The sequence below is a fragment of the Monodelphis domestica genome, chromosome 8 (genome assembly GCF_027887165.1).
Source record: "Monodelphis domestica isolate mMonDom1 chromosome 8, mMonDom1.pri, whole genome shotgun sequence".
Classification (NCBI taxonomy): Eukaryota; Metazoa; Chordata; class Mammalia; order Didelphimorphia; family Didelphidae; genus Monodelphis; species Monodelphis domestica.
The window spans coordinates 98,194,417-98,221,093 of NC_077234.1; the positions used below are offsets into that span (position 1 = coordinate 98,194,417).

The 26,677-nt window shown below is 36.7% G+C and overlaps 1 protein-coding gene across 3 annotated transcripts in view; it reads left to right on the forward strand.

Moving 5' to 3' along the window:
- Nucleotides 1-26,677, forward strand: part of VWA8 (von Willebrand factor A domain containing 8) — a 463,626-nt gene that overhangs the window by 200,587 nt on the left and 236,362 nt on the right. For all 3 annotated transcript variants that reach the window (XM_016425025.2, XM_007501527.3, XM_056807819.1), the window contains 2 exons: nucleotides 10,953-11,068; nucleotides 19,288-19,394. In XM_016425025.2, the coding sequence (XP_016280511.2) occupies nucleotides 10,953-11,068; nucleotides 19,288-19,394 (223 nt within the window). The remainder of the gene's footprint in view (nucleotides 1-10,952; nucleotides 11,069-19,287; nucleotides 19,395-26,677) is intronic.

Sequence of the window (26,677 nt, forward strand, 5' to 3'; positions counted from 1 at the left end):
TTGCGGAAAACTGAATAATGGGCGTGTTGTACTCAAGAGATTACTGGTGTTAGTATCCCCTGCTCCAATAGGCTGTTAATTATTGGTTTGATCCCTTCCATGGCTTCCTTCCTCAGTTTATGTTGAGGGATTCTTGGTGGAGTACCCTCCATGACCTCAATCTTGACAGGTGCAGCTGATTTTATTATCCCTACACTGTTGGAATGCCTTGCCCATACCCCTTCTGGAATGTCCTTGGGTATTTCAAAGATAGATTTGTCCATTTGCCATTGTTCTTGCTTTTCATCTAAGTGCCCTAAGAACAGTAATGGGTAATGTTTTAATGATTGTTTAGGGAGATGTAGGTAGACCTTCCCTGTCTGGTCACATTGTATAGTTGCCCCTAATTTACACAGAAAACCTCTGCCAATCAGGTTGGAAGGGCAACCTGGCATTTGCAGGAATGTATGGTCAAGTGTCAAAGGTCCCAGTTTGACTATTTTTTATTTCAATTTGGAGACTCTGAATCTCCCCCACTGACCCTTCGATAACACTATTCTCTGGGGGTGACTTGAGAACAGATCAGGTGGCACCAATATCGATTAATGCTTTGTAATGTTGTTCTCCTATTCTGATCCACACACATGGCTCTAGATTTTCTTTGCTTTGAATTACAGGTATCATTGGGTTTGGTGTCTCAGTCTTTCCAAGTCTGTCTCTCTCTGCCCTTTTGTTTTCCTGCTCTGAACTCTTAGTTTCAGCTTGTAAGTTTGTTTCCATTTGCTTTAAATGTTGATTCTCTGATCTGATTTGTAAAGTTGCCATGACCATTTTCTTGTAACTCCATGTTGCCATGGATTGATGTAGTGTGAGTTGATATTGTTGGCAGTAAATGATTCTCTGTATTTTCTGCAGTGTTGGATGTTAAGTGTTGTGCAAGCAGTGTATTTTCTTTTTCTGTGTGAAAGCTTTCTTCATTTGTTATAGTTGTTAAAGTCTCTGCTGAAGTGTTGCTTGTGGATACAGAGAATGTTTCTTCATGAGCAGATTGCAACCTTGAGTTATTTTCAAAGTGAGGTTGAAAGGGTATGTCTGATGGATCCAGTCTTCCATCCCCATCTGACATGGTTGCAAGATTTAAAGAAATTTTTGGTTCATGGGTGAAAATACAGAATTAACATTCCTTCCCTTCTCTTGCTTCTTTAAGTTGGTGTTTAAGATCTCTCATGTCTTTCTGTGTTAAGCATTCGGGGTTTATTGTGCTACCAAGTTGCATTTCAGTGTTGCAAATCTGATTGTGATTTTACTGTCAGTGATGCTATTATGTTGTTTCCAATAGCCCCTGATGATGTGTTAGGATGGAACTCTTTCACTTCTGGCTTTAGGTTTGATGTCCTTTCACTGTCATTTGACTTTCCTTTTACAGAAACATTTCCTAGCATCTCTTGGCTTGGAAGTCTGTTCATTTGGATGTTGGAAACTGTTTCTTGTCCCTCACTGAACCCTCTAGCTAGGTTCTCATGTTTATCTTCTGCCTTTTGCATTTCAAGGTTTATGGAACACTCAGGTGTCTTTTGCTATATTGTTTTGTTCCAGTTTTGAATCGCTTTTGCTTTGTAATGAGGACTTTTGTATGTTTTATATTGTAACTGCCACACATATTATTTCTTCAAGGTAGAAAATTTCCCATTTGTGTCCTAATGTGATTTATGTTATTTTCATTGTTTTCTTGTACCCCATTCTGTGTTCTCTGTGTTCCAAAGATTTTGGTTTGTTTTTTTTACTCTGTGATATCCCTAAACATTTCCTCTTCCTCTTGAATCCATTCAGAGCTTTTGCCCTTTAGTTTTATATGTCCATAGCTTATTTCTTCCACTTAGTATTGTGCAACTGGTTTCTTTGCCCTGTAACTTTTCCTGCACCTATTTTCAGTACTCTTTTTTTATAATGCTCTGTCCTGGCTTCATAAAGATAAATTCTTTTTCCCACTTGACAGAACAGAGGAATACTTAGAGTAAGCCCCCTGGGAAATATTTTTTTTTCATCGTACCAAGATCTGGGGCCTCGGCCTTTAGCTGGTAGTGGTCACAGCATTGGGACCTGTTGTTGCCCACTTTGTTGTTCCTATTATATTTGTATTGGTTGTTGCTATAAGGCTTTTTGCCATTCTTTTGATCTATTTGGGCTTTTAGGGAGCAAAAATCTCATTGTGTGGCCAGTCCTACATAGGAAGCACCTTTTAGGAGTAGATTATCCAGATTGCTGGAATTGAGGTCTGGGCTGCCTATAAGGTTTTTGTTTGTTTGTTTTTTAACATTATTTTATTTGGTCATTTTCAAACATTATTCATTGGAAACAAAGATCATTTTCTTTTCCTCCCCCCCCCCCCATATGCGACACGCAATTCCACTGGGTATCACATCTGTCCTTGATCTGCTCACTCACACTCAGCTTGGGGAACAGATAACTTTTTAATGTTAATTAATTAAATTAATTAAATTAATTTAATGTTAACTCAAACAGGTAATACAAATGGAATAATGGGCAGGGAAGGATGGGAAAAGGAAAGTGGGAAAAGGTGGTCCCTGTCTCTATCTAAACCCTTTTCCTCCCTCCTTGAGTTTGGGGGGGGGGATGAGGGGGGACTCAGGCCTTGGCAGCCTGAGCCCCCCGAGAGAAAGTCAGGTTGACTCGCCCCGGGCAACAGGAGCTGAGGTAAAGTCTGCTCAGGTTTCTCTTCAGAAAGTCCCTTCAATTGGGACGTGTTGGAGGAAGGATTTCCAGTCAACAGTAGGAAAAATGGGTAACCCTCAGGAGAAAGTCTTTATCCACCTTCTCTCTTCAATGTCTCAAGACAGATAGACCCTCACTTCTCTCCTCACCAGAGTCTTCTCTCCTACAGAAATTCACTCCTGGTGCCCCTCACCCATCGAGGTGATCAATTTCACATACTCTTCAGTCTGGCACTTTTTCTCTAGTGCCAGCCTCTATCACAGCTTGTATAGTCTAATTGCCCATTTCATCCCCTTTATGGACTTATATGGCTCCAGATAAAGCTTGGGCATTCTCCTCCTCCAGACCTCCAGATTGGCTGCAGAGAAAGACTTGTGTATTTTTAGGTGTACGATCTCAGAATCCTGACTTAATTTTGTGTAGTCCTGGATAGGGAGAATAGTTTGTACAATCTCTGCACCCCCTGTGGCTTGCATGTCTGTATTAGTCTCTTTGGTTGCTGTTTGTTTGTCTGTGCATGTCCCAGTTGTTGTGGTTTATATTGTGCTTTTGTCAGTTTCAGTTGCCTTTGTGTCATTTGCTTTCAGTCCATTGTATAGTTGCTTTAATCTCTCTATCTCTTGCAAAGACAAAACTAATTTGGGGTCATCAGAGTTGTTAGTGTGTTTGCCCCTGATCCTATTCAGCAATTTCTTTAGGCATGTTAGCAGATGCCATAGGGAGGTAACTGTCCCATAGGCTACAGGGAAGAATGACCATAGTCCCTGCTTCTGCTTTGATCCAGTCCTAGTACTGTATAAATTGTAATAGCGGCCAGAGATACTCTGGAATAACATTCCAGATTGTATCATAAACCCAAACGAACATTTGGGATAGCATGGCCAAATATGCTATCAATACAACAATGTTGAGATCCATCTAGCCCTTTCAGAAAAAAAACAAAAACAACAACAACAACAAAAAACCTCATTTCAAAAGACCCCAAAACTCTGCAGTGGCTTTTAAGTCTACCATTTTAAGAAGCCCCACCCCCTTGGAGTGAGCAGATGTGGCTTGTAGACTTGTCCTGTGAGGGCCTCTTTAGTTTAAGATGACTACTACTCAGCCCCTACTCAACTGTTAGTACAGAAGATTCTATAAGATTTTTCCCCTTTTCTGGCTCAGCCAAATGTAAAAATGATGGTTCCTTGATATAAAAATAAGATTCCCTCCACTGATTTGTGATGTTATATCAGTGGAGTACAGGGAGAGTCAACTGAGTCAACCCCCTCTGAGTCAAAGCTCCTTGCTGGGGTTTGCCTCTAGATCCTCTCAGTGGGAAAATTACTGAGGAAATCCTTAGATTTGGTTGGTAGGGGAAACCTGTCTTCAATTCCACACCAGCCATTTCCTCAGGGAACCCAGTGCTGCAACTGACAACTGCCTCCCTCAAGGAGGAGAGAGGGAAACAGAAGCTAGCTTCAGTCTAACTGGCTCTCCCCCTTTCATACAGACCCTGCTCTAGTGAATCTCCCTGTACTCCACTGATACACCATCACAATTTAGTGGAGGGAATCTTTACAACAACATTTAGAAGGTAAACACCAACATCAGATATAGTTAGATTCTCTGTGTTTATTCATGATAGATTTTTAAAAATAACCTGGAAAGAGAAAAAATTCATTTCAGAGTTTATTGTCTTTTGTCTTGAATACTCATAACATTAATAAGTTATTTATTAATGAAGAAATACTTAATTAATTGAATAATAATTAATATATTTAATGATATTAATATAATAAATAATATTAATAAATATTAAATGAATTGTGGTCTTGTAGATATACAAGTTCTTACCAAGGATGTGCATCACAAACCTTCCTTGTCCTGTGTGGCTTTTGTCTATATCCCCCATAAGTTTCTTGTAGTATTTCTAGCCAAAATACTAGAGGCCTCCCTCACTCTTTCCTGATACATGAGGATATAGATGGAGTACTCCAGATGCCAATCTGTGATCCTTTGCATTTGTGCTTTGATCAGGCTTTTCTCTATGCAAGCAACTATCAATTAGAGAAAAAGGTAGATATCAGATATTATCCTGTTAAGGTCATGGAGCAGTTTAGTACTTAAAGGAGCAAAAACAATACCTTTTGCTTTAAAAAAATAGTTCATCTGCTAGTGGAGTTGTGAATTGGCCTGACCATTCTGGTGGGCAATTTGGAATTATGCACAAAGGGCTTTAAAAGACTGTCTGCCCTTTGATCCAGCCATAGCATTGCTGGGTTTGTACCCCAAAGAGATAATAAGGAAAGAGGCTTGCACAAAAATATTTATAGCCACACTCATTGTGGTGGCAAAAAATTGGAAAATGAGGGGTGTCCATCAGTTGGGGAATGACTAAACAAATTGTGGTATCTGATGATGATGGAATATTATTGTGCTGAAAGGAATAATGAACTGGAGAAATTCCATGTGAACTGTAACAACTTCCAGGAATTGATGCAGAGTGAAAGGAACAGAACCAGGAGAACATTGTACACAAAGACTGAAACACTGTGGCACAATCGAACGTAATGAACTTCTTTATTAGCAGCAATGCAATGATCCAGGATGATTTAGAGAAACTTATGAGAAAGAACTGTGGGAGCAGAAATGCAGAAAAAAAAATGATCAATCACATGGTTCGATGGGGATGTGATTGGGGTTTTGGTGTTAAAAGATCACTCCACTGCAAATATGAAGAATGTTAATTGTAATCTATTGCCTAGAATGTTGTAAATAAAAACAGCCAGGAATGTTAATATAAGAATGTTTAGTGGGGGGAACTCCATATAACCATTTGGGCTTGCGCAATGGATAGCTGCTGGAGGCAGATGTAAAAAAACCCCTCTATTTAACAAATATTGGAAAAGGTTTGAAGAAAGATAACAAAGGTTGAGGATTAGGATCCCTAAATATATTAGGGATATTAAATTTAAAATTATATCTCTTATAAAAATATTATATTTTCTGAGGTTTATTAAGGATTATTAGAAATCAAGGAATAAAGAAGATACAAAATAAAACCCACATGCCCATGGCTGATTAGCCAATTCAAATCCTCGCGCTTAGCTTACTTGCTACATCATCATTGCATTGGCAGAGAGAGAGCTTGTGAGGCGGTACTGCCAGTTAAATACTAATTGTGATCTTGCCCAGGTGGAGGCTCAGGTGAGATTATAGGGAATTCTGGGAAATACCAAGGACTTCTGGAGATTAAAGTCTAGGGTTCAAAATCTCCTTTTTTACAGGAGCTAAGCTTTTATCCATGTCCCTTCTAGATCGCGAGAATTTGCTTCTTGTTCAGGCTTCCCTGAGCTTAATTTACAACTCCTTATCACTGAACTAAATCCCCAGAATCTATGCTAAATTACCTATTTTAAAATTTAAAATTAAAATCTACTGCCTATACATATATATATATATATATATATATATATGTATGTATATGTATAATCTACTGCCTCCTTATATCCCTTCAGATCTCTCCTCCAACTTCCTGTACTTTCTCAGTCTAGTCAGACTTCTGAGCCTTCGGTAGGCCTCAAAGGCCCTGCTCACTCTGCAGTCACACAGAGGGGAAAAACTGCTTCTCTCTTTCTTATATAAGTAAGTTTACTGTCTCCTTAGATCTCTTTCAGCTTTAAATCAGTTTGGTTCTTCACTCTCTATGCCAACTGCTAGCCCGTCTGGGCCCAGCTAGGCTTTCCTGTCTAAGCAGGTCTCAAAATGACTTGACCCTCTCAGCTGCCACACAGAGGAAAAACTGCCTCTTTCTTTCTCTTTTCTGTTTATTTTCCCCACAAACTTATTCTAGAAATTCTAACCTGTTCTCCTCCTTCACCTGCCATTGGGCTTTTCAATGTTCCAAGGAACAGAAACACCAGCCTTCTCCTCAGGAAAAAAAAAACAAAAAACCCTCCAGGAGATCCCCTGCTGTGCAGGTCGGTAGTTGGGAAACCAGCTGACTCAGGCTACCCAGAATTCCAACAGGCACCTTCCCAAGATTCTGTCTGGCCTTAAAGAAACCTTACCCACTATTCTTTACCCTGTCCTTAGCTGCTGAGATCCCAGTTACTCCAAATCAGGGGTCCCTAAACTTTTTACACAGGGGGCCAGTTCACTATCCCTTAGACCCTTGGAGGAACGGACTATAAAAACCTAGCCCCAACCCTAAACCTAACCCTAACCGGGCAGCAGTATACACAGTACGGAATCCCCTCCCCGAGATCCCCACTCAACCATGAAGACCTCTTCCCTTGTGCAGCCACATAATTCTTAGCGCAGCTCCTCTTTTTAAGGCGCCATGCAAAGGATTATGTCCTCAGAAGTAGTATTGTACGTGAGCGACACCCCCACATCCTGAAGTGCCCCTTCAGGAAGTGCAGTGGGGGCCGGATACATGACCTCAGGGGGCCACAGTTTGGGAACCCCTGTTCCAAATGGTCCTCATTAGCCCTATGGCTTAGTTATTCCTAATAATAACATGGAAATGGGTTTTAAATAATGATACATGTATAACCCAGTGGAATTTCTTGTCAGCTCCAGGAGGCAGAGGAAAAAAGGAGGGAGGGATCATGAATCATGTAACCATAGGAAAATATTCTAAATTTTAAGAAATAGTTCAGTTGGTGTAGGATATAAGTTGTTTCTTTCATAGATGGTTTCATAGATTGGTTTCCAAAAGGCACAGAAAAAAAACTTAGCTTGATAAAAGTACTAGATTCTGTGTTTAAAGTAGCACAGTTTTCAGATGTTTGGTTTAATGGATCAGAAAATATTCTATTTGTTAAAAACTGACAAAATTCAATTATTAGGAAAATATTTTCAAAGATAGACTCTTAGAGGTGAACCTCTTTGAAGACTACCAAATGATTGGAGGTGTACTGTATTCTGGTCCCTCAGGTCATTTTCACTTAACTACTTTAAAGTTTAAAATGGTAGAACTTTCAAACTATAAAGTAAAATAACTTAGGAGACCATGAGGTAATTCATTAAGGATTGTTGATTTTGTAGGAGTTGTTTGGTGAGGTTTTGCCTCCTAAGTGAATGGTGTATAATGGAGTGTTTTGAGTCTCTGATTTGAGCCACTGAAAGTAGTAAGTCCAAGAACAAAGAGCTGGCAAGTGAAAATTAAAGAAATGACAATGAATAAAATGGCCAGCTTTGTTAGAGCTAAAGAAATAGTAGCTAACAGTCAGCTGATAGAATTCCTGATTGCTTGGAAAGAGTTTCAGAATCATTAGTTAAGAGCTTCAGTGTCAAAAATGCTCTTGAGGATCATCTGGAATTTGAGAAGTGAAGCATTTCATATGTAGCTTGTGCTTAAATCAGTGGCTTAAAGGGGGAAATCAGAGGGGAAAACCTTTTGCTATGAGTTCTATTGGCTACAAGCTGATTGGTCAACACAGAATCATAGCAAGTGAAGAGCCAGATGGTCTTGTCTTGCCCAAAGAGTTGATCTGAGATATTTTTCTGTGCTTTGTTTGCTGCAAACTAATATGTCAATACAGCATCCTGGTGAGACAGCTGCTTTACCTTGAATGCATTGCCCAGAGAAAACCAGCCTACAGAATTTTGCATTTCTCTGAATTAAAAGGAAGGGCACTGGGCTTACAACTCACTGGCAGTTTATAGAGCTTATAAATACTTAAGTGGTTTGAGAGTAGAAGAGAATAGGATTGGCCTGGCTGTAAAGTGATAAGGATCATTAGAAGAATATATACCGAAAAATAGCTTCAGGGAGGGCAGATGTTCCAGAATGAACCACTGAAATCAAATTTGTAGTTTACAGTTGTGAGTTACCTATAGCAAATGGGTTTTCTTTTCTTATCAGCTTCTTGCTAGGATTTTTTAAGAGTGTGTCCATTCTGTCTGCATACCAAAGAGTTCATAAAAATGGCAAAAGAATCTACTTGTATAAAAATATTTATAAGCAGTTCTTTTTATGGTGGCAAAGAATTAGAAATTGGAGGTCATCATAGAGTAAAGATGAGGGACAGGAGCAGAATATACTGTGCCTCAGCCAATCCAGAGAAGGTAGGGTTGGCAGTCATGGTCTCTGATGGAGCTGGGGCTAAAATGTATATAATTGAAATAAATAAACATTATATATTATGTTGTGGGGGAGGTACTATGGATAGTAAAGCATTATCAATATTGGACCTGTATGCATCAAGTGTTCTATTACCCAGATTTTTAAAGGAAAAACTAAATGTGATATAGAAAATAGATAACAAAATAATAGTAATGGACTTTATAATTTTCCCATCTCAGAACTAGATAAATGTAACCAAAAATGAATAAGGAAAAAGATAAAGAAATGAATAGAACCTTAGATAAGTTAAATAAGATAGATATCTGGAAAGTCCCAACATACCTACATGAGATTAGAATCATATCTAAGCCTAAGCATACACATAATCCAAACATAGTTTCTATAATAGCTTAGAGAGCATAAATATTCTACAAAAATCTTACCTCAACATCATACTATGGAGGTAATCCTACATCCCTGTGGGATTGTGGTACTGGAACAAAAGTTTCACTGGGTATGACCAAACTGGAAAAGCTCATTTTGGAAAGAGATTGTGTCTGCTGCTTAAGGACCAATCCAGCAAAATATGATCATGGTCATATTAACTGGTCCTGGTCATGTTAACTGAGAACCAGATAAGTAAGTGATTAAATTAAATATTTATAGTAACATGGAGAGACAAGCCTATTACATTGCTACAGCAACTCTGAATTTTATTTTTAGAAAATGTAAGAGTTAAAAAGGGTGTTGTCACTAATTGTAATAATTACAACTAAATTATGAGGCTGTTAGTAGCTTTAACAATTTAGTTTAATCAAAGTAGAGATGGTAACAAGAGGGAAATATAGGAAAGAGGTAAGGAGATGCCAAGCTTACCCTAAAATGCTGATCTGATGAAATCCAGCTCAGTACCAACAAAGACTCCCTCAGATCCTAATCTCTAGCCAGATGTCATTGTGTGTGAGCCTTTAGCAAGTGTGTCACCAACCCAAGAGAGAGTGTCTCTAGTCAGAGTATCACCAACCCAAGTGAGTCACCAACACCAAAAAGAGAGAGAGAGAGAGACTGAGCGGTCCCTGGGTCCCACTTATACACAGTTTTCTCCATCCATCAGCTCTCTCCCATCCCATGTCACACCTCAGGAACCAATCATAGTTCCCTAATTTGTCTGCTACTGCCCAGGGTGCAGTGCCTGTGGGATCAGCTTCCTGTCTCTGAGGATGTGAACTTCCTTTCTCTGAGGGTGTGAGCTTCCTTGCAACCAGTGATAAAGGGTCTTCAAGTTCCTGACTGAATAAGTTTAAAAAAATGAAAGATAATTCCATTTTCACATAAACAAGGTGGACATATTCATTAAGAGCTGTAAAGCTGTTCATGCTCATTGACCTAAAGATCTCCTTTCTAAGGTTTGGCCCTAAGGGCATTATTCAAAGGACAAAAACCCATGTATATATGAAAGTATTCATGAAAGCTTTGTGATGACAAAATAATTGTGAATAACAAATACAGTGAATGGAAGAAATACATGAATATATCATAATGTTTGAATGTAATGAATTGTATGTTATTAGAAATGACAAATATTATAAATCTAAAGAAAATATGAATATGAAGAGATGAAAAGAGAATAAAAATAATACATCCCATTATTACATTAAAAAAAATAACAACCACAAAATCAAGAGGAAAAAGTCCAAGTAAAAGAAATCCAGAGAACTCAAAAGCAGATGTTTATATCAGCAAACATACAATTTATATATATTTTAAACAAATTATAAACAATGTGGAGTTTGTGGTTTTGCACATAATTTTTATACATTTGTATATATATATATATACACACATTATATATACTGAATATATACAGTATACATTATATATACTGAATATATAATAAAAATGGACAACTAGCATGCAATCCTGTATTTTGTGATATTTTCTGTGTCAACAAAAATAGCAGTAGCACAAGGTTCTCAGTGCATACTAGTTGAATTAAATCAAATGAATAAATGTTTTCATATTGATAGATTTAGAAATTTATGAGTTTTTATTTCTAATTATTTTAAGATTTTTAATATTAGTTTTGCTTTTCACTTTGGAAGTTGTAAAATAATCTGTCATAAATATTTGAAAGCATCTATAGCATATTGAAAGAAAATACTAATAATCCCATTTTTTTTAATAGGCACAGTCACTTGCAGCCTCTCTGTCTACCCGACAGCTGTTAAGAATTGCTCGTCGATTATCAAAGTATCCTGATGAAAGCCTTCACAAAGCTGTACATAAAGCTTGCCTATCAAGGTATCTATATTATATGCTCTTGTCAAAATGAAATCATCAATAATTTGTTGCTAAGATACTGACATGAGTTTGACTGACTGTCAGTAGTGGGTAAAAGTCATAGATTTACAGGATTTAAAGCTAGAAAGGACCTAAGTGATCTTTCTTTGACTAGTATTATTTTATAATTGAAGAAATGAGGATCAATAAGATGTAAAGAATATAGGTTCTAAAATATTGAGCACAAGATTTGAGCACACATAAAGTGGTTGACTTTGGTAAAGACATGAGCCACTTCTTAATTTGTTACTTGCGTGAAAATAGAGATAATAAAAGTATGAGAGACGTGAAATGAAGAGAGGAGAAAGGGGCACTCCTGGAAAATGATATAGCATTGAGACTGAGGCAAGGTCCTTGGCCAAGAGGATAGAGAATAGGTCCTATGGCAGTCTTGAAGATATAGTTTGGAACAGCTACTGAGTAGAGTGGGGTAGTGAGTCAATTAGAAAGGAATAGGAAATTTGCTTTGCTTAGCTGAGGGCATTGTTGAGAACATAAATTTGTTGTGGGCCCAGTTAGCATAATTTCATGATTTTCTCCACCTCCATTCAGTAGCAAATGAGTGAAGGAGGTAGGTGGTGGGAGTAATACAGGATTGATATTTGGCTACAGGAATAATGGATTTGAGAGTCGAATTGGTTCATTAAGGTGGAGAGAAATAGGAAAAGATGGAGTATGCAGCTTGAGGGGAAAAAAACCCGAGAAGTAGAGGAAATAGAGATTACAATGAGGATAAAGAGCAGGGTTAAAGATCATAAGGCACAGGGAGAGATGGAATGATAAAACATTTAAAATCTGACAAAATAGAAAAGTTAGCATGGGGCAATAGAAAGAACTCTGAACTGATACTCAGGAAGCCTGAATAGATAATGGTCCTACCTCTACCACTAACTCTGTAGTGTTGATCACATCATTTCTCATTTGTCAAAAAGAGAGTTTAATTTTAGACTAAATGACCTCTAAGATTTCTTCCATGTTGTTGTAGGTAATGGTAGAGAAATTACTTTTGTTTAAAACCTAAAAAGCACCTTTCTTCAGAAACCAATTCTTTCATTTGGGGAGTTCTTTAAATTTGTTAGCTTTGTTATTTTGTAGCATAAGCCTTGTTGTGGCACCATTGTGTCTGAAAACCAATTAGTCTCCAGTCTCTTGGAGAATCTCAGAGTTGAAAAAAATCTCAAAATCTTCTAGTACAAATCTTACTTGAAAAAGAATCTCCTGTGTAATATAACAAGTTAATAGTCATCAAGTTAATAGTCATCCAGGTTTTGATTGAAGCTTTCTATTAATGAGGGAACACACTACTTCCCAAGCTAGTGTTCCCTTTTGGGCTGGCTCTCATTGTTAGAAATTCTTGCTTATATTTAGTCCTAGTCTCAGTATACACTAATTACTTAAAAAAAAAGAACTCTGCACAGGAGGATGGATAGGTTTAATTTTTTGGTAAAAATATTTTATTTTCAATTATATGTAATAATAGTTTTCCACATAAGTTTTCTGAAGTTATGTGGTCCAAATTGTCCCCCTCCTTCCCTTTCCTGAGGTTGTAAAGCAATTTGATCTAGGTTATTCATGTATTATTATGCAAAACGTATTTCCATAGTGTTCATTTTTGAAAGAGAATAATGATATAAACCTCAAACTTTAAAATAAAAAGCCAAATAAACTAAAGTGAAAAATCATATGCTTTGATCTGCATTTCGACTCTTAACAGTTCATTCAACTAATTCCAATCATTGCTGCTAGTTTTTTCTTCTGGACCCAAACAAAATCAGGCTATTAATCTTTTCTCCATATTCTCTAATGAACATCTTTCCATTTTATATGCTTTATATATGTGTCATACCCCAATTTTCTCTTTCTTTTGTAGATTAAACATTCTCAGTTCTTTCAGCTGGTCTTAAAAACCCTTGAAATTCTTCATCATTGTAATTGTCCTCCTCTGTATATTTTCTAGTTTATCAGTGCCCTTCAACTATAGCACCAAGAATGTAACACGGCATTCCATATGGGATCTGACCAGAGTAGAGTACAGTGGGACTACCATTCTCTTATCCTAGATCTTCTGCTTCTTTCAATATTGCCTCAGATCACATTAGCTTTTATGTCTGCCATTTCAGGCTCTTATTAATATCAAAGGTCATAGAACCCAAAAGCCTCCAGATCTATATTTCATTCAACAAATTTAGCCAAATTTCTTCATCTTTTATTTGAAAATTTGACTTGTTTAACTCGTTTAAAAACTTATATTTATTCTTATTAAAATTAATCTTCTTAGATTCAACCCACTGTTGTATGTATGTAGCCTGTCACAGTTTGGTTGGGGAATGTTATCTTTCTCTGCTAGCTTACTGTCTTAGGCAGACTTCATAAGCATGTTGACTATAATTCATTTCATTTAGGAATTAAACCCAAAGCCAGACAAAAATCTCTGGGGCAAGATGCAGGAGTCTTCCTTCCAAATTGGACCATTAGTAACTATTCTTTGTTTTTCCATTCAGCCAGGGTTGAACCCACCTAACTGTTCCCCTCTCTAGACCACATCATTCCATGTTTTCTGCAAGCTTATCTGAAGAAACTTTGTGAAATACTTTTTTCAGAATCTAGGTAAAAAAATAAAATGCTCCTAATCTACCAATTTATCAATAAAGGAAGCAAGTTTAGTCTGGCATGAACTGTTCTTAGTGAAAACAGACTAGCTGTCTGTGATTGTCACTTCCTTTTCTGAATGTTCACTCACTACTATAGTTCTATATTCAAGAATTTTGACAGGTATCAAGATAGTCAAGCTTGCTAGCCTAGAGTTTGCAGGCTCCACTCTCTTCCTTTGTTTTTTTGAAAATTGCTCTTTTTCATTCCTGTGGCACCTGTCCTGTTTTCCACAACCTTTCTGGGGTCACTGGTAATGAATTAGCATTCACATCTGCCAGGTTTTTTTTTTCAGTATCCTGCAGTCTAATTCATCTAGGCTTGATAACTTACACTTATTAGAGACATCTTATGTGTCTTCTTACTGTTTTTCTGCTTAGCAGTACTTGAACCTAATAGGACTTGATCTTGTATCCTAGCTCTGGTATTGACTGGCCATGTGAATAAGAGCAAGTCACCTGCCCACTCTGAATTTCATTTTCCTCATTTGTAAGACAGAAACAACAATATTTATAGTACCTACCTCAGAATTGCTGTGAGGCTCAAATGATACAATGTATATAAAGTACTTAGTAACTATAAGTTCATATCATCACTGCTGCTGCTGGTGGTGATGGTGATGGTGATGGTGAGGGTGATGATGGTGGTGGTGATGGTGGTAATCATAATCAGTTTCCATTCCCTCCTAGCAGTTTTTATTTTGTTCTTTCCAAGTCAGAGATTATCCTAGCAGCCATAGCCAAAGCAAAATGAGACTTGACTAGTTTTGTCTTCTCCTGAAGAAACTGTCATAGTCCCATATATCCTATTCTATTAATTCTTCAACTTTTTTAATCCTGCTATTACCCCCAATATGATCATTGTCTTTAGCATTCTTTACTAGTGTCGTCATATTCTGACCTATCAATCCTCCATAACCTAATTTTACTTTGCCTTCTGTTATGTGTCTTTCTAAAGTACATGTTGGTTGATGAGAGAGATATTGATCTCCTTAAGCTTTCTTTTACCTATTCATAATTTTGTAGTTGTTCCTCTTTTATATTAGAATTTTATTTTTATATACTTCTTATCTTTCCTGTGTTGACAATTTTATTACGTGGGATTCTACCTGTCAGCTCTGAGACCTTTGAAATCTATTCCATAAGATCTAGAATTCACATCAGACAAATTCCTCAAAAGATTACCAAAATTTCTACTTCTGATGCTCATTCTTTGTTAATAAGAATGTGACTCAGATTAACGTTTAACCTCATTTATTGATCTACCTATTGAAGGCTAAAATGATCATTAATACAAACCAAGAACTTCTTAACTATACTTTTTTTTTTAACAGTCAAAGCTCCAGTGGTGATCAGATAGTTTTTTGAGATCCCCTCTAGCTCTGATATGTGACCTATGTCTAGATAATTGAAGTCTACTCTCCCTACTATTTTATACCCTTGTGCCCAGATTCTCAGCACCTTGTTTCCTAACTCTTCAAATAAACAAGGACCATGATATTTAATTTTGAAATTCATAAATGTTCTTTTAAAATTTATAGTCATTCTGCATAATTTTAGATAAATCATATAGCATTTCTTAAACCAAGCTTGAAAAGAGGAGACAAGGCTGATTCTACCACAGAATTCTTTATGGATGATTTCACATAGCTTATATTCACCTGAGACTCTAACATACATGTTTTTTGGCATCCAAAAGTAAATATCAACTTGACATCAATTGCAATGAAATATTCAGCCCTGAACCCAGTTCCCTAAAGTACTGCTTTTACCTCAGTTTTCAAATTGTATTTGTTTCATTTATCTATAGTATAGTAAATAGAATGCTGGACTTGGCAAAAGGAACACCTGTTAAAATCCCACCTCTGTCAGTACTAGCTGTGTGATCCTGGGCAAGTCAGGTAACCTCTTTGGGACTCAGTTTCTCATATATAAGAGGAAGGAGTTAGATGAGATGACCTCTGAGTCATTTATAATCGAAATCTTTGATCTTATGATCCATTTCTCTAAAATAAATGCATAAGGAGCACCTAGGTGGCTCAGTGGATTGAGAGCCAGGTCTAGAGATAGGAGGTCTTGGGTTCAAATGTGGCCTCAGACACGTAATGCTGGGCAATTTTCTTAACACTCATTGTCCAGCCCTTTCTGGTCTTCTGCCTTGGAAAACAATACACAGTATTGATTCTGAGACAGAAGGTAATGATATAATAAAAGTAAATAAATATATAAATCCTAGGATCATAGATCTAAAGTTGGGTAGGGGACCTGAGAAATTACCCAATTCACCTTTGTTTTGTAATTGGAAAAATGGAGACCCAGGTAGGTTAAATAGACTTGGCCTAGCATCTGATAGTAAGCATCTGAGGTAGAATTTGAACCTATGTCCTCAGACTCTAGAAGGAATTTAATATAAGTGATGAAAACATGAAAATGGCCTTGGAATTAGAAATATCTGGGACTGAATACCACCTCAAATCCTCAGTAGTGTTTGACTCAGGGCAAATCACATAATCACTATTGGTCCTAGTTTACTCTTCTGTCAATTGAAGAGATTGTGTGGATATTGGAGGGTGATATTCACATGTGCAATGACCTCCAAAGACCCTTCCAACTTTAAATCTATGATCCTGGGATGAATTTTTTGAAAAATTAAGAAATTCAAGAAAAATTAAGACACCTTACTAAGTTTATATCCAAAAGTAAAACAGCTACAACTGAGGATCATTTATTTACTAGAGATTAGAGGAAGAATCGTCATGTTTACTAGTTTAATTAATAACATATAATAAGAGAGTTTAATTTTATACAATAAATACTAGAAATATTTAGCAATGTTTGGGAATGGTGAATGGAATAAGCTATCCTGAGATCATTAACCATGTTATACTCTACTAGTAATTAGAGTTTCAAAGTTGTATTGATGAAAGGTAACTAGATTCTCCTTTTTTTTTATCATAAAACCAGTGGATTAGAATAGTAAACTTGATAAGCATCCCTTGAAACCCAAATATTTTCAGAATGTGTATAAAAAAATACCAAAGTGAAAATAACTCATGTTCAACACTTGTATTTTGTACTCACACATATTTCACAGAATCTAAGATAAGTTAATTTTTTATTCATTCTCAGGTGATCACAGTAAAATTTGAGTTGTCATCATCTCATATCCCTTTACAAACAGAACTGAATAATAAAACAGCTACCTTGTTTATGCACCATCTGTCGAATTTAGCTAAACTTCATCACCACCATGTCTCAATTTCTTCTGCTTACCCTCACTGCAAAGAACAATGTTTGAGGGCAACAAGGAAAACTGAAAGGCGTGCATATGATAATTAAAGAAAAATATTTTCTACTTTTAGCCAACATCAAAAACCTCCACGGAATTTGATTCCTTGGAAAATATTTAAAGTTATTGTGCATTTATCAGCCTCATTTTAAAATGTTTTCCATAAACAAATTCTGTCTTAAATCCAATTTGGTTTCATTTTAAGCTTGAGCTGAAATTCTTTCTGTCCCAAACCTATGGCACTGTATATATTTCCATAGCTGGCAATTTATATAACAGTTTAGTGTTGTTGAGTAATGGACAAGATTAGGAACTCATTAGAGCACTAACAGCTTAAACAGGGAGAAACTGAATAAAGTTTCATTTTCAAAGTATATCAATTATAAATGTCAAAAATGGGATATATTCCCCATTCAATACATTTCAGAGGTACTTTCTTTTTAATTTAGTAAACACTAAATACCCACTCTATGCATAGTACTGAATGATTTTTTAATTGGTAGAGAAAACCAATCCTTTATCCCTAAGATTTATTATCAGCATAAGCCTTTCCCATTTCCATGGAGTTTTTAGATTTAAAATATTCAAGGATGCACTGATTTAAAACGTCTCCAAAATGAATTTTTCATACTAAATATCATTGGAAATACAACAGCAATGAGAGCAAACATTAATTTATTGCTCACTCTGTTTCAAGTACTGTGTGCTAAAGTCTGGGGATAAAAGAGAAAAATTAAATAGCACTTGCCTTTATGTGGTTTACTTTCTACTGATGCACATATAGCATTTTGCTCATGTACACACATACACACATGTAATCATACTTCCTTCTTACTCTCTTCTTGAGTCTATAATCTGACTTCTAATCTCATGATTCAACCCTGTTTTTTTAATGTTTTCTCTCTAAAGGTTTCTTAATTTCCAAATCTAATGGTCTTTTTTTCCTTCTAGACCTTTCTGTAGTATCTTTTCTTCTTGATTCTCTCTTCTCTCTGGATTTTCAGGACTTTATTTTCTCCTTTTTCTCTTCTTACACATCTGACTATGATCTTCATTTAGGTCATATCTGCTAATAGTAATGCCCTACAGGGCTCTTCTCTTTCTGAGTCCTCTTCTCTTTTTTCTCTATATTATTCCACTTGGTGACCTTATCAATTCCCATAGCTTCAGTTATTATCTCTATCTTGATAATTCTCAAATCTACTTATCCAGTCCTAACCTTTCTGCAGACCTCCAATCTCATGTCTTCATTTGCCTTTTGGACATCTTGAACTAGAAGTCTTGTAAACATCTTAAATTACACAGGTCCAAAACTGAATTCATCAGATTTTCCTCCAAATCATTCCTCCTTCTTAATATTCCTATTACTGAGTACCACCCTTCTCCCAGTCCCCTATGCTCACAGTCTGGGTGTTATTCTTGATTCCTCAACTTTCTGACCCCTCTCCATCTCAGATCCAGTCTGCTAAGTCTTTTCAATTTTACTTTGATAACATTTCTTACATATGTCTTCTTTCTTTTCTGACCCTGCCACCACTCTGCTATAGATCCTCCCTCCTAGTCTGCTGTAATTGCCTTCTGGTTGGTCTCCCTTACCTACGTTTCTCCTTATTCTAGACCATGCTCTACTCTTGTCAAATTGCTCTTCCTAAAACTCAGGTCTAACTGTGTCTCAAACACCCTGCTCAATTGGTCCCTGTCATCTACAGTATCAAATATAAAACCTCTTTTTGGCATTCAAAGCCTTCCATAGAGGGCAATTCCTACTGCAGTCTTCTTACTCCTCATTCTCTCCCACATAATCAGACTTCTGGTAACACTGGCCTTTTGGTTGTTCCTTGAGCAAAACATTCCCCACAAATGGCCATTTCCACTAGCCATCCCTACATCTGCCTCATGATTACAATCTCTTAACTTGTTTATGAGTAGAAACTATTTCTTGGGAATTTTCTACAATATTTGTATATAAGAGGATACCTCAAATTAAAATGGTTATTATCTACTCATCAAAGTTAGTCCTTGGGTTTACTTAGCAAATCTTTGCTCATGTAATATATATTTGAAGGCAAAGAAATTACATATAGTGTAAAGTACTGCAGATATCTCTAATTTGGAATGACCTTTCTCTGAGACTGTGCTATGCAAAAAGATTTTGATAATATTGAACACATAATTTTTCAGTGTTTGAGATTATTGAATTTTAAAGGATGTTCTGTTTAAATTTTTGTTTCTTTTTTTCCAAGGTTTTTACCAAGCCTTGCAAGATCAGCATTAGAGAAGAATCTACTAGATGCTAGAATTGAAGCAACCACTGATAATCATCTAGAACCAGAACCAAAGGATTATAGATGTAAGCTTCATTTACACTTTGTCTTCATCCTTTGAGTACAGATTTTTTTCAGATCTGGGATACTATTGATCTTCTCCCACTTCCTCTCCTATCCAAATAATACTGAATTAAAAAGCATTTATTTAGCAATTAATGTGTGCCAAATACTATGTTAGGTACTAGGAATGCAATTAGAAAAATTGCATGACAGTCCCAACTCTCAAGGAGCTTGCCCTCAAATTTGAGGACACAGTACATAAAAAGAAAGTAAAAAGTCCCAGAGACAGCTGCCAAGACCCAGAAGTCCTTAGTTCACATCATGAAAACAAGATAGTACCAGAACTCTTCCAGTCATAAAATCCAGGTAGATGGTAAAGGCTCGTAGTTCATCATTAGAAAAGGAATAAAATTGGAGGCTTCTCTCTTATCTAAGTCTTGTGGTCAGTCAAGCCACTGGGATAAATTCCACGTGAGCCAGGGCAGAGAGTAACAGAGAAAAGCCAAAGGAAAAAGGTCTTCCTGCTACCAAGACATCCCAAATGGGTTTCTGGGCTGACCTAGGACCAAAGAAAGAGACAAGAAGGCAACATTCCTGGAATACTGCTTTTCTTATGTCTGTTATACATGAGGACCCATACTAGTTCCTTATTCTTCTCCACTTCAAATCGAATCCCCACCTACTTTTCAAGTTTTTTGGTAACCTAGATCCCACTCAGCACATCCAAACTTACAGAAGCCTTTATTTTTCAGCAAAACTCTCTGCTATAGTAGAGCTAGTTTCTTAATTATCCCCTCAACCTGTGCTTTCTAATTCAATCTCTTTCTCTCCCGAGTTGAAATGTATCACTTCTCTGCAGCTCTTTATATCATTCCCATCCTTTATGGATACAATTTTGTCCAGAAAGTCCTACATTCTAGCAATCCCTCTGAATCTTTCCTTTCATAGAATTCTTCTTTTACACTATGAAGTTTATCATCACATTTAGCAGTTCACTATAGGATAGTCTATTACATTTGGTTTTTGCATTTGTCCAACTCTTTGGGTCTCCATCGAGGTTTTTCTTGGCAAAGTATTGAAATGCTTTGCCATTTCCTTGTCTGCCTCATTTTACAGATGAGGAAGCTGAAGTGAAAAGGGTTAAATGACTTGCCAATGAGCACACAGCTAGTAAGTGTCTGAGGCCAGCTTTTTGAACTCAGAAAAATGAGCCTCCCTTACTCCAGGCCCAGCATTCTACCCACTGCATCACCCATATTATTACCTATAGCGTTTTATATATTAGTGTTTTAACTTATGTACATTAAATTTTTTATAAAACTATACCATATTCTTTTGTCACATTTAAAAATCTGTAGAATTCTCAATCAGTACCTTATATTTTGTATGCTTGTACAAGTATCATTTCCTGTACTGCAACATTGCATTAGAATTTAAATAATGAGCTTTTACTTTGATTATAGTTGAAAGTTCGTTCATGTCTATACAAGTGCAGCTAATCCCTGCCTTGATAATACTTCATTTACCACAATTTGCACATATGAATATTTGTGGCCTCCCTTGCTCTTTGCCATTGCATTTACTCCATTTAGTCCAAACACCTGCCTGCCCTATGAAACTTCTCAGCAATATCCCTGATGGGAAATTATTGAATCTTTGAATATTTATAGTGATGATAAACTAATCATTTGACAAGAGAAGCCCTTTCCATTTTGTTAGCTGTAAGGACTAGAAATTTTGACTTCCTGTAATTTCTACCCATTGGTTATTTCTCCTGGAAGCAAGCAGGAAAAACCAGATAGAAAAGAACTGGCTTCCTCAAGTGAGGTCTTAAAAGTTTTCTAGTACAGAGATGTCAAACTCACGGCTGCTTAAGCCAGATTAAAGTGTAATTGGAAAATTGTTAACAAAATAAATAGAAATACAACTTAGATATTGTTACACTTATAAGTTTCTAAGCCAATATGCCACCATAGGGAACTATTTCTCTTTGATACTATTGATGTAGCATAATCAACTCATTCTCTAGATAAGGAACTAGTCGGGGGAACAATTGTAACTTGAAGTCCAACCTTCTGACTCCCAGACCAGCATTCTTTCCCCATACCATGATGCTTCACCTGAATCTTACACTCCATCCACAGGGCAGCTATTCAAATAGTCAATGCTATGTAATTTCTCAGTATTTCATAATAGACAGCTGTTCTCGAATTCAAGAAAACCACAATTCAAGTTCTCCTTCAGTCATATACTGCCACTTGACCCTGGGCCACTCATGAAGCCTCTGTGCACTAATCAACATTACACCATAAATTTCAGAGTTATTGCTGATCTTCATTAGGATAAGGAAATATTTCACCCCCTCCTCCCTAATCTGATGAAGTCGCAGGTTCAGTTCAAAAACTAAACAAACCCAAAAACTTCTCAAGGCTTAGTATCTCCGGTTTCCTGGACAATTCCTCATATGATATGGTTTTGAATTCCCTCATCATCTTCATTACTCTCATTTGAACGTGATTTAGTTTGTCGGTTTCCCTGCCAAATGTGGTTCAGAAAACTGAGCAGAGCCCTCCAGCTGTAGCTGGACCAGGCTGCATTCTATTAATAGAGCCTACAATCACATCAGCTCCTTTTGGCAGCCTCCTTACACTGTTGGCTAATATTAAGTCTCTAGTCAATTTAAAACTCTGCATCTTATTTCTGCAAATGACTCTGAAGTCAAATCTCCCCACGCTGTGTTTGTGCCGATTTGGGTCTCTTTTAGCCTGTATATAGAACTTCGTACATGGTGTTGTGGAAGGAACAGTGCGATGGAAAATCAGAAGACTGAGGTGAAGATATTGTATATCATTGGCAAGTCATGTAAACTTCTCCAAGGTTTCCTTTGGTCCTGTGTAAAATCGTGCCAGTGCTTGTTGACATCATCCACCTCACAAGATGCCACTTTATAAACCTCTCACTGCTATATGAATGTGAGCTATTATAAACACCATTTAATTTCATTTAGTTAGGTTTGACGCTCCTTCTAAACGGCCGACATCTTTTTTATTCTTCCCCCAGTTCAGAGCAAGGACTGTAGTGTCAAGGCATGGATGATATGTAGAGGCCATTGGAGAGCCCTATGTTCAAAACTTACCTTTTTCACTTATTATTTGTCTAACCTTTCTGTGCCCCAGTTTCTCAAGTCCAAAGTGGAGATGATAAACCTGTAGTCTCTGTTTCAGGCTCTTAAGATAGTCAAATGATATCTTGTAGGAAAAGCTCATGAAAACCATCAAGTGTTATAAAAGGTACCTGTCTAATCATTACCAGGACTACCTATTTGAGCCCATTCTTAGGTATTCTCTTTCCATCCCCTTCAGTAGCTTGAGTTTCAAATCCCACTCAGCCATTTTTGTTCTGCCCTTTTCAGTCTGATAATCATTTTCCTAGTTAAGGGAAATAGAACAAAATAGGAGCGGGGGCAGCTGGGTGGTTCAGTGGATGTAGAGTCAGTCCTAGAGACTGGAGGTCCTAGGTTCAAATCTGGCCTCAGACACTTCCCAGCTGTGTGACCCTGGGCAAGTCACTTAACCCCCATTGCCTAGCCTTTACTGTTCTTCTGTCTTGGAACCAATACCTAGCATTGATTCCAGGGTGGAAGGTAAGGGTTTTTAAAAAAAATTTTTTTAAATAGAAGTTAAAGTTCTACCTTCTCTGTTACCTGTTCGTAGTTTCTGATGTATCTCAAGCAACATACTTGTCTTTCTTTGCTCTTCTTATCTAGGGTAGAATTTTGAAAAGATGTTGACAATTTGCTCTTCATATTTTTCTCAAGGCTTTACTCATTCTAGGCTTCAGCTTCATCTGTATTCTTCTTTAGTTACTTGTCCCTTCTCCATTGACTTTAACCCATTCTATTAAAATCTGGAGTCCTTGTGTAAAGACACATCACCATGGTTCCTCCCTTTCTTTCCTCATTGGGATCATTAGAATCATGTTGCCAGAATTTTACTTTTGAAAGTCTCTGATCCCTTTTGAGTTGTTTTTCATTTTATAGTCACAACCCATGAGATAGGAGTTTTTTAAAAATTCTTGCTATTTCATTCAATTTCTCCCATGATACTGAAGTATCCGCCCCCCCACCCCACCCCCAATACTTATCAGTGGCTTGATTTGTCTTGTTTTTTGGCTTAGATGTCTCATGAGACACTTTTCTCTTCTGATGAAATTCATTTTGTTTTATGATCATAGAACATAAATCATATTTAAAAATTAATTGTGATTGTGTTTACTACCAGTATGATGGTATATTGTCTGCTTTATGCACAACAGATTATCCTTATGGGCTTGCTATGGGAGGTATACCAACCTGCAGCATCTGGACCCTTTGTGGAGACTGGAAATTCTGAGTTAGCATCTTTACTTTGAAAGGCAAAATTCATTCATATTCATCCCTCAAAGAAGCTACTTTTCCTCACACAAACTACATATATATATGATGATATATTTAAGGTCTTCAAAAGCTGGCATCTTGAGTTTTACTTTGTAGTTTACCCTGCAATATTACATTTCCTGCAATGAATAATGCTTGCTCTAAATGCTTGCCAAATGCATGAATGAATGGAGTGAATAAATGAAAGTATCCCAGTGTTCAAATTAACCCAAAAAGTTACTAAGAAATAATGATACCAGTGATTCAGTATCACCTGAGGGACATGATAAGCATGATAATAACGGCTCACATTTAAATAGTTCCTAAATGTTTTTAAAATACTATGTATTCATTATCCTATTTGATTCTTACCTTATCTTGTCAAGTAAGTACTCTACTTTTTTAGCCCCATGGGGGGGGGGCATTTTTATTCCCATTTTACAGATGATATAACTGAGGCTGAAAAAAATTTAAGTGACTTTGTCAGGCTTTCCCACCTAGTTAATGTTGAACATGGCATTCAAGCTCCAGTCCCTCTTGACTCTCAAGCTTGTATTCTTTCTACTATATCTATACTGTCATCCTATCTCAATGAAATAATGTCATAGCATCCCTACTCAGTTACTGGGAAAAACAAAAAAATGGAACTCCACTTCTTACTGCTCTGTGTGTGTGTGTGTATGTATACATTTATAAAAGGCCTCATCATTAAGAATTCTTTTGGAAGGACAGAATGAAAAGCTGATGAACATGGGGCTCCACTGTTATTCCTTTTCCCTTGTGTTCTTCTTTCAATGTCAGATCAGGCAGAATATATAGCCTTACTTTATTCTGCTTTTCCCTCCGCTGCCTTAGGTGTTTTTTTTTAAATGTTCCCAACTCTCCTTAGGACAAATGACTAGAGTTGTAAAAAGAGTTTTATATCAATTTAGGACTAAGAACTTTTACATTTTTTCCAATAAAGAAGTAGAAAGGAAAAGAAATAGGGATGGGATAGCAACAAAAAGAAAGAAAGAAAGAAAGAAAGAAAGAAAGAAAGAAAGAAAGAAAGAAAGAAAGAAAGAAAGAAAGAAAGAAAGAAAGAAAGAAAGAAAGAAAGAAAGAAAGAAAGAAAGAAAGAAGAGAACGAAAAAATAGAAAAGGAAGTAGTTGAAGTATTTTTAATTGCCCAGAAGAAAACAAATTAATAGAAAAAATTCACTAACAGGGCAACTTTGAAAGTTACATATTGAATTCATTATATATTTTTAAATACAGCAAATTATACATTATAACTTTCTTCAATTATATGTATAATTCTCTTTTTCTGTTCTATTATGTAAACATAAATGCCCGTTTTCTATAGTGTTTAAGTTCAGAATAAAAAATAAATTTAATTTAAAAAATTTAATTACCCCTTATTATTACTTTGGAAGAAAGCAGTACAGTAGATAGATTTTTGAAGTTGCAATCAGAAAGACCTGAGTGCAAATATTTCCTGAGACCCTTAGGAGGTAAGTGATCTTGGTGAAGTCATTTAACCTCTCTCAGCCTCAGTTTCCACATCTGCAAATGGAGATAATAGCACCTACTGAAGAAAGTTGTGGGAATCAAGTGAATTAACATGTCAGGGCTTTATAAATTTTAAAGTCTTATATAAATGCTAGTTGTTTTTAGCTTTATTATTATTATTATTATTATTATTATTATGAAAACAAACACTCTTCTTTGTGAACCTATTTTGTGAAAACATCCTGGGATGATAACTCTTTAAGATTTCTGAGTAATATATATTTATGATTGAATAATTATCTACATAAATGTAATAGAGGGTAAAAAGGGAAGAGAGATTTGTGATAAGAGTAAAAGGTTGATAAAAGGAATGGAGTCTTCCCCCTCTAAGGCAGGGACAGAGTGAGGAGGTGATGTTGATGAGCCCAGGAGAAAGGAGAAATGGGTTTGTCTTTTCCCCCCTCAGCACTCTCTGACACCCCCCCCCCACTATAGCTGCCTTCCCTTTGACTTCTATGTAGGATCTTGTTGAAGTTTTCTTCTTCTTGGGGAGAGAAATGTCACTCTCTCTCCCCCTCACTCTCAAGGTTCCGTCTAGTAATAGTTTGAGTCAGTTACTGAATCTTCTTGACTGAATTTATTGGAGGGAAATAGAAAAGGGAACAGGGCAGGTAGAGGGTAAGGAATTGATGTTCAGGAAGGAAGGAGGGAGAAGGGGACCCTAACTAACTAATATCCTTCCCCCCAAAGTCAAGGCAGATCAGGTTTAGTTCGCCTAACCCCTTGGGGTCAGAATAAAGAGGACTCTGGTTCTTGGCTGCACAGTGAGTGTCCCAAGTTCAAATTCAAGGAGATAGATGGAAATCTTTTCTTATTGGACAGTTTGTGTTTCAAAGTCCTGTCCAACTGATTTGTCATCTGGTAAGATCTGGGTCAGGAATCACAGGGAAAGAGATCACTGGATCAGGGATTTAGCCAGAGCTAACCTCGCTGGTGCATGATACCAGACAGAAGTTCAATTTCCCAACTGCTGGATCAGTATCTGTATTCAAAGGTCTCAACATCCTGTGGGCCCACATTTGTTTGGTCTACCTGACACAAAATTAAAAAAAAAAAACTTGGATGTTCTAAAATAGCAACTCTCTTTATGGTGGCAAAAAACTGGAAATTGAAGGGATGCTCATCATCTGGGGAATACAAGTCGTGGTATATGATTGTGATGGAATGTTAATGCACCATATGACATGATAAGCAGGTTAATTTTAAGAAAAATATTGCAAGACTTACATGAGAGTATGAAGAATGAAATGAGCAGAGCCAAGAGAGCATTATATATAGCAATAGAAATATTGTTTGAAGAATGACTTGTGTCTGTTCACCTTCAGAGAAAGAACTGATAAA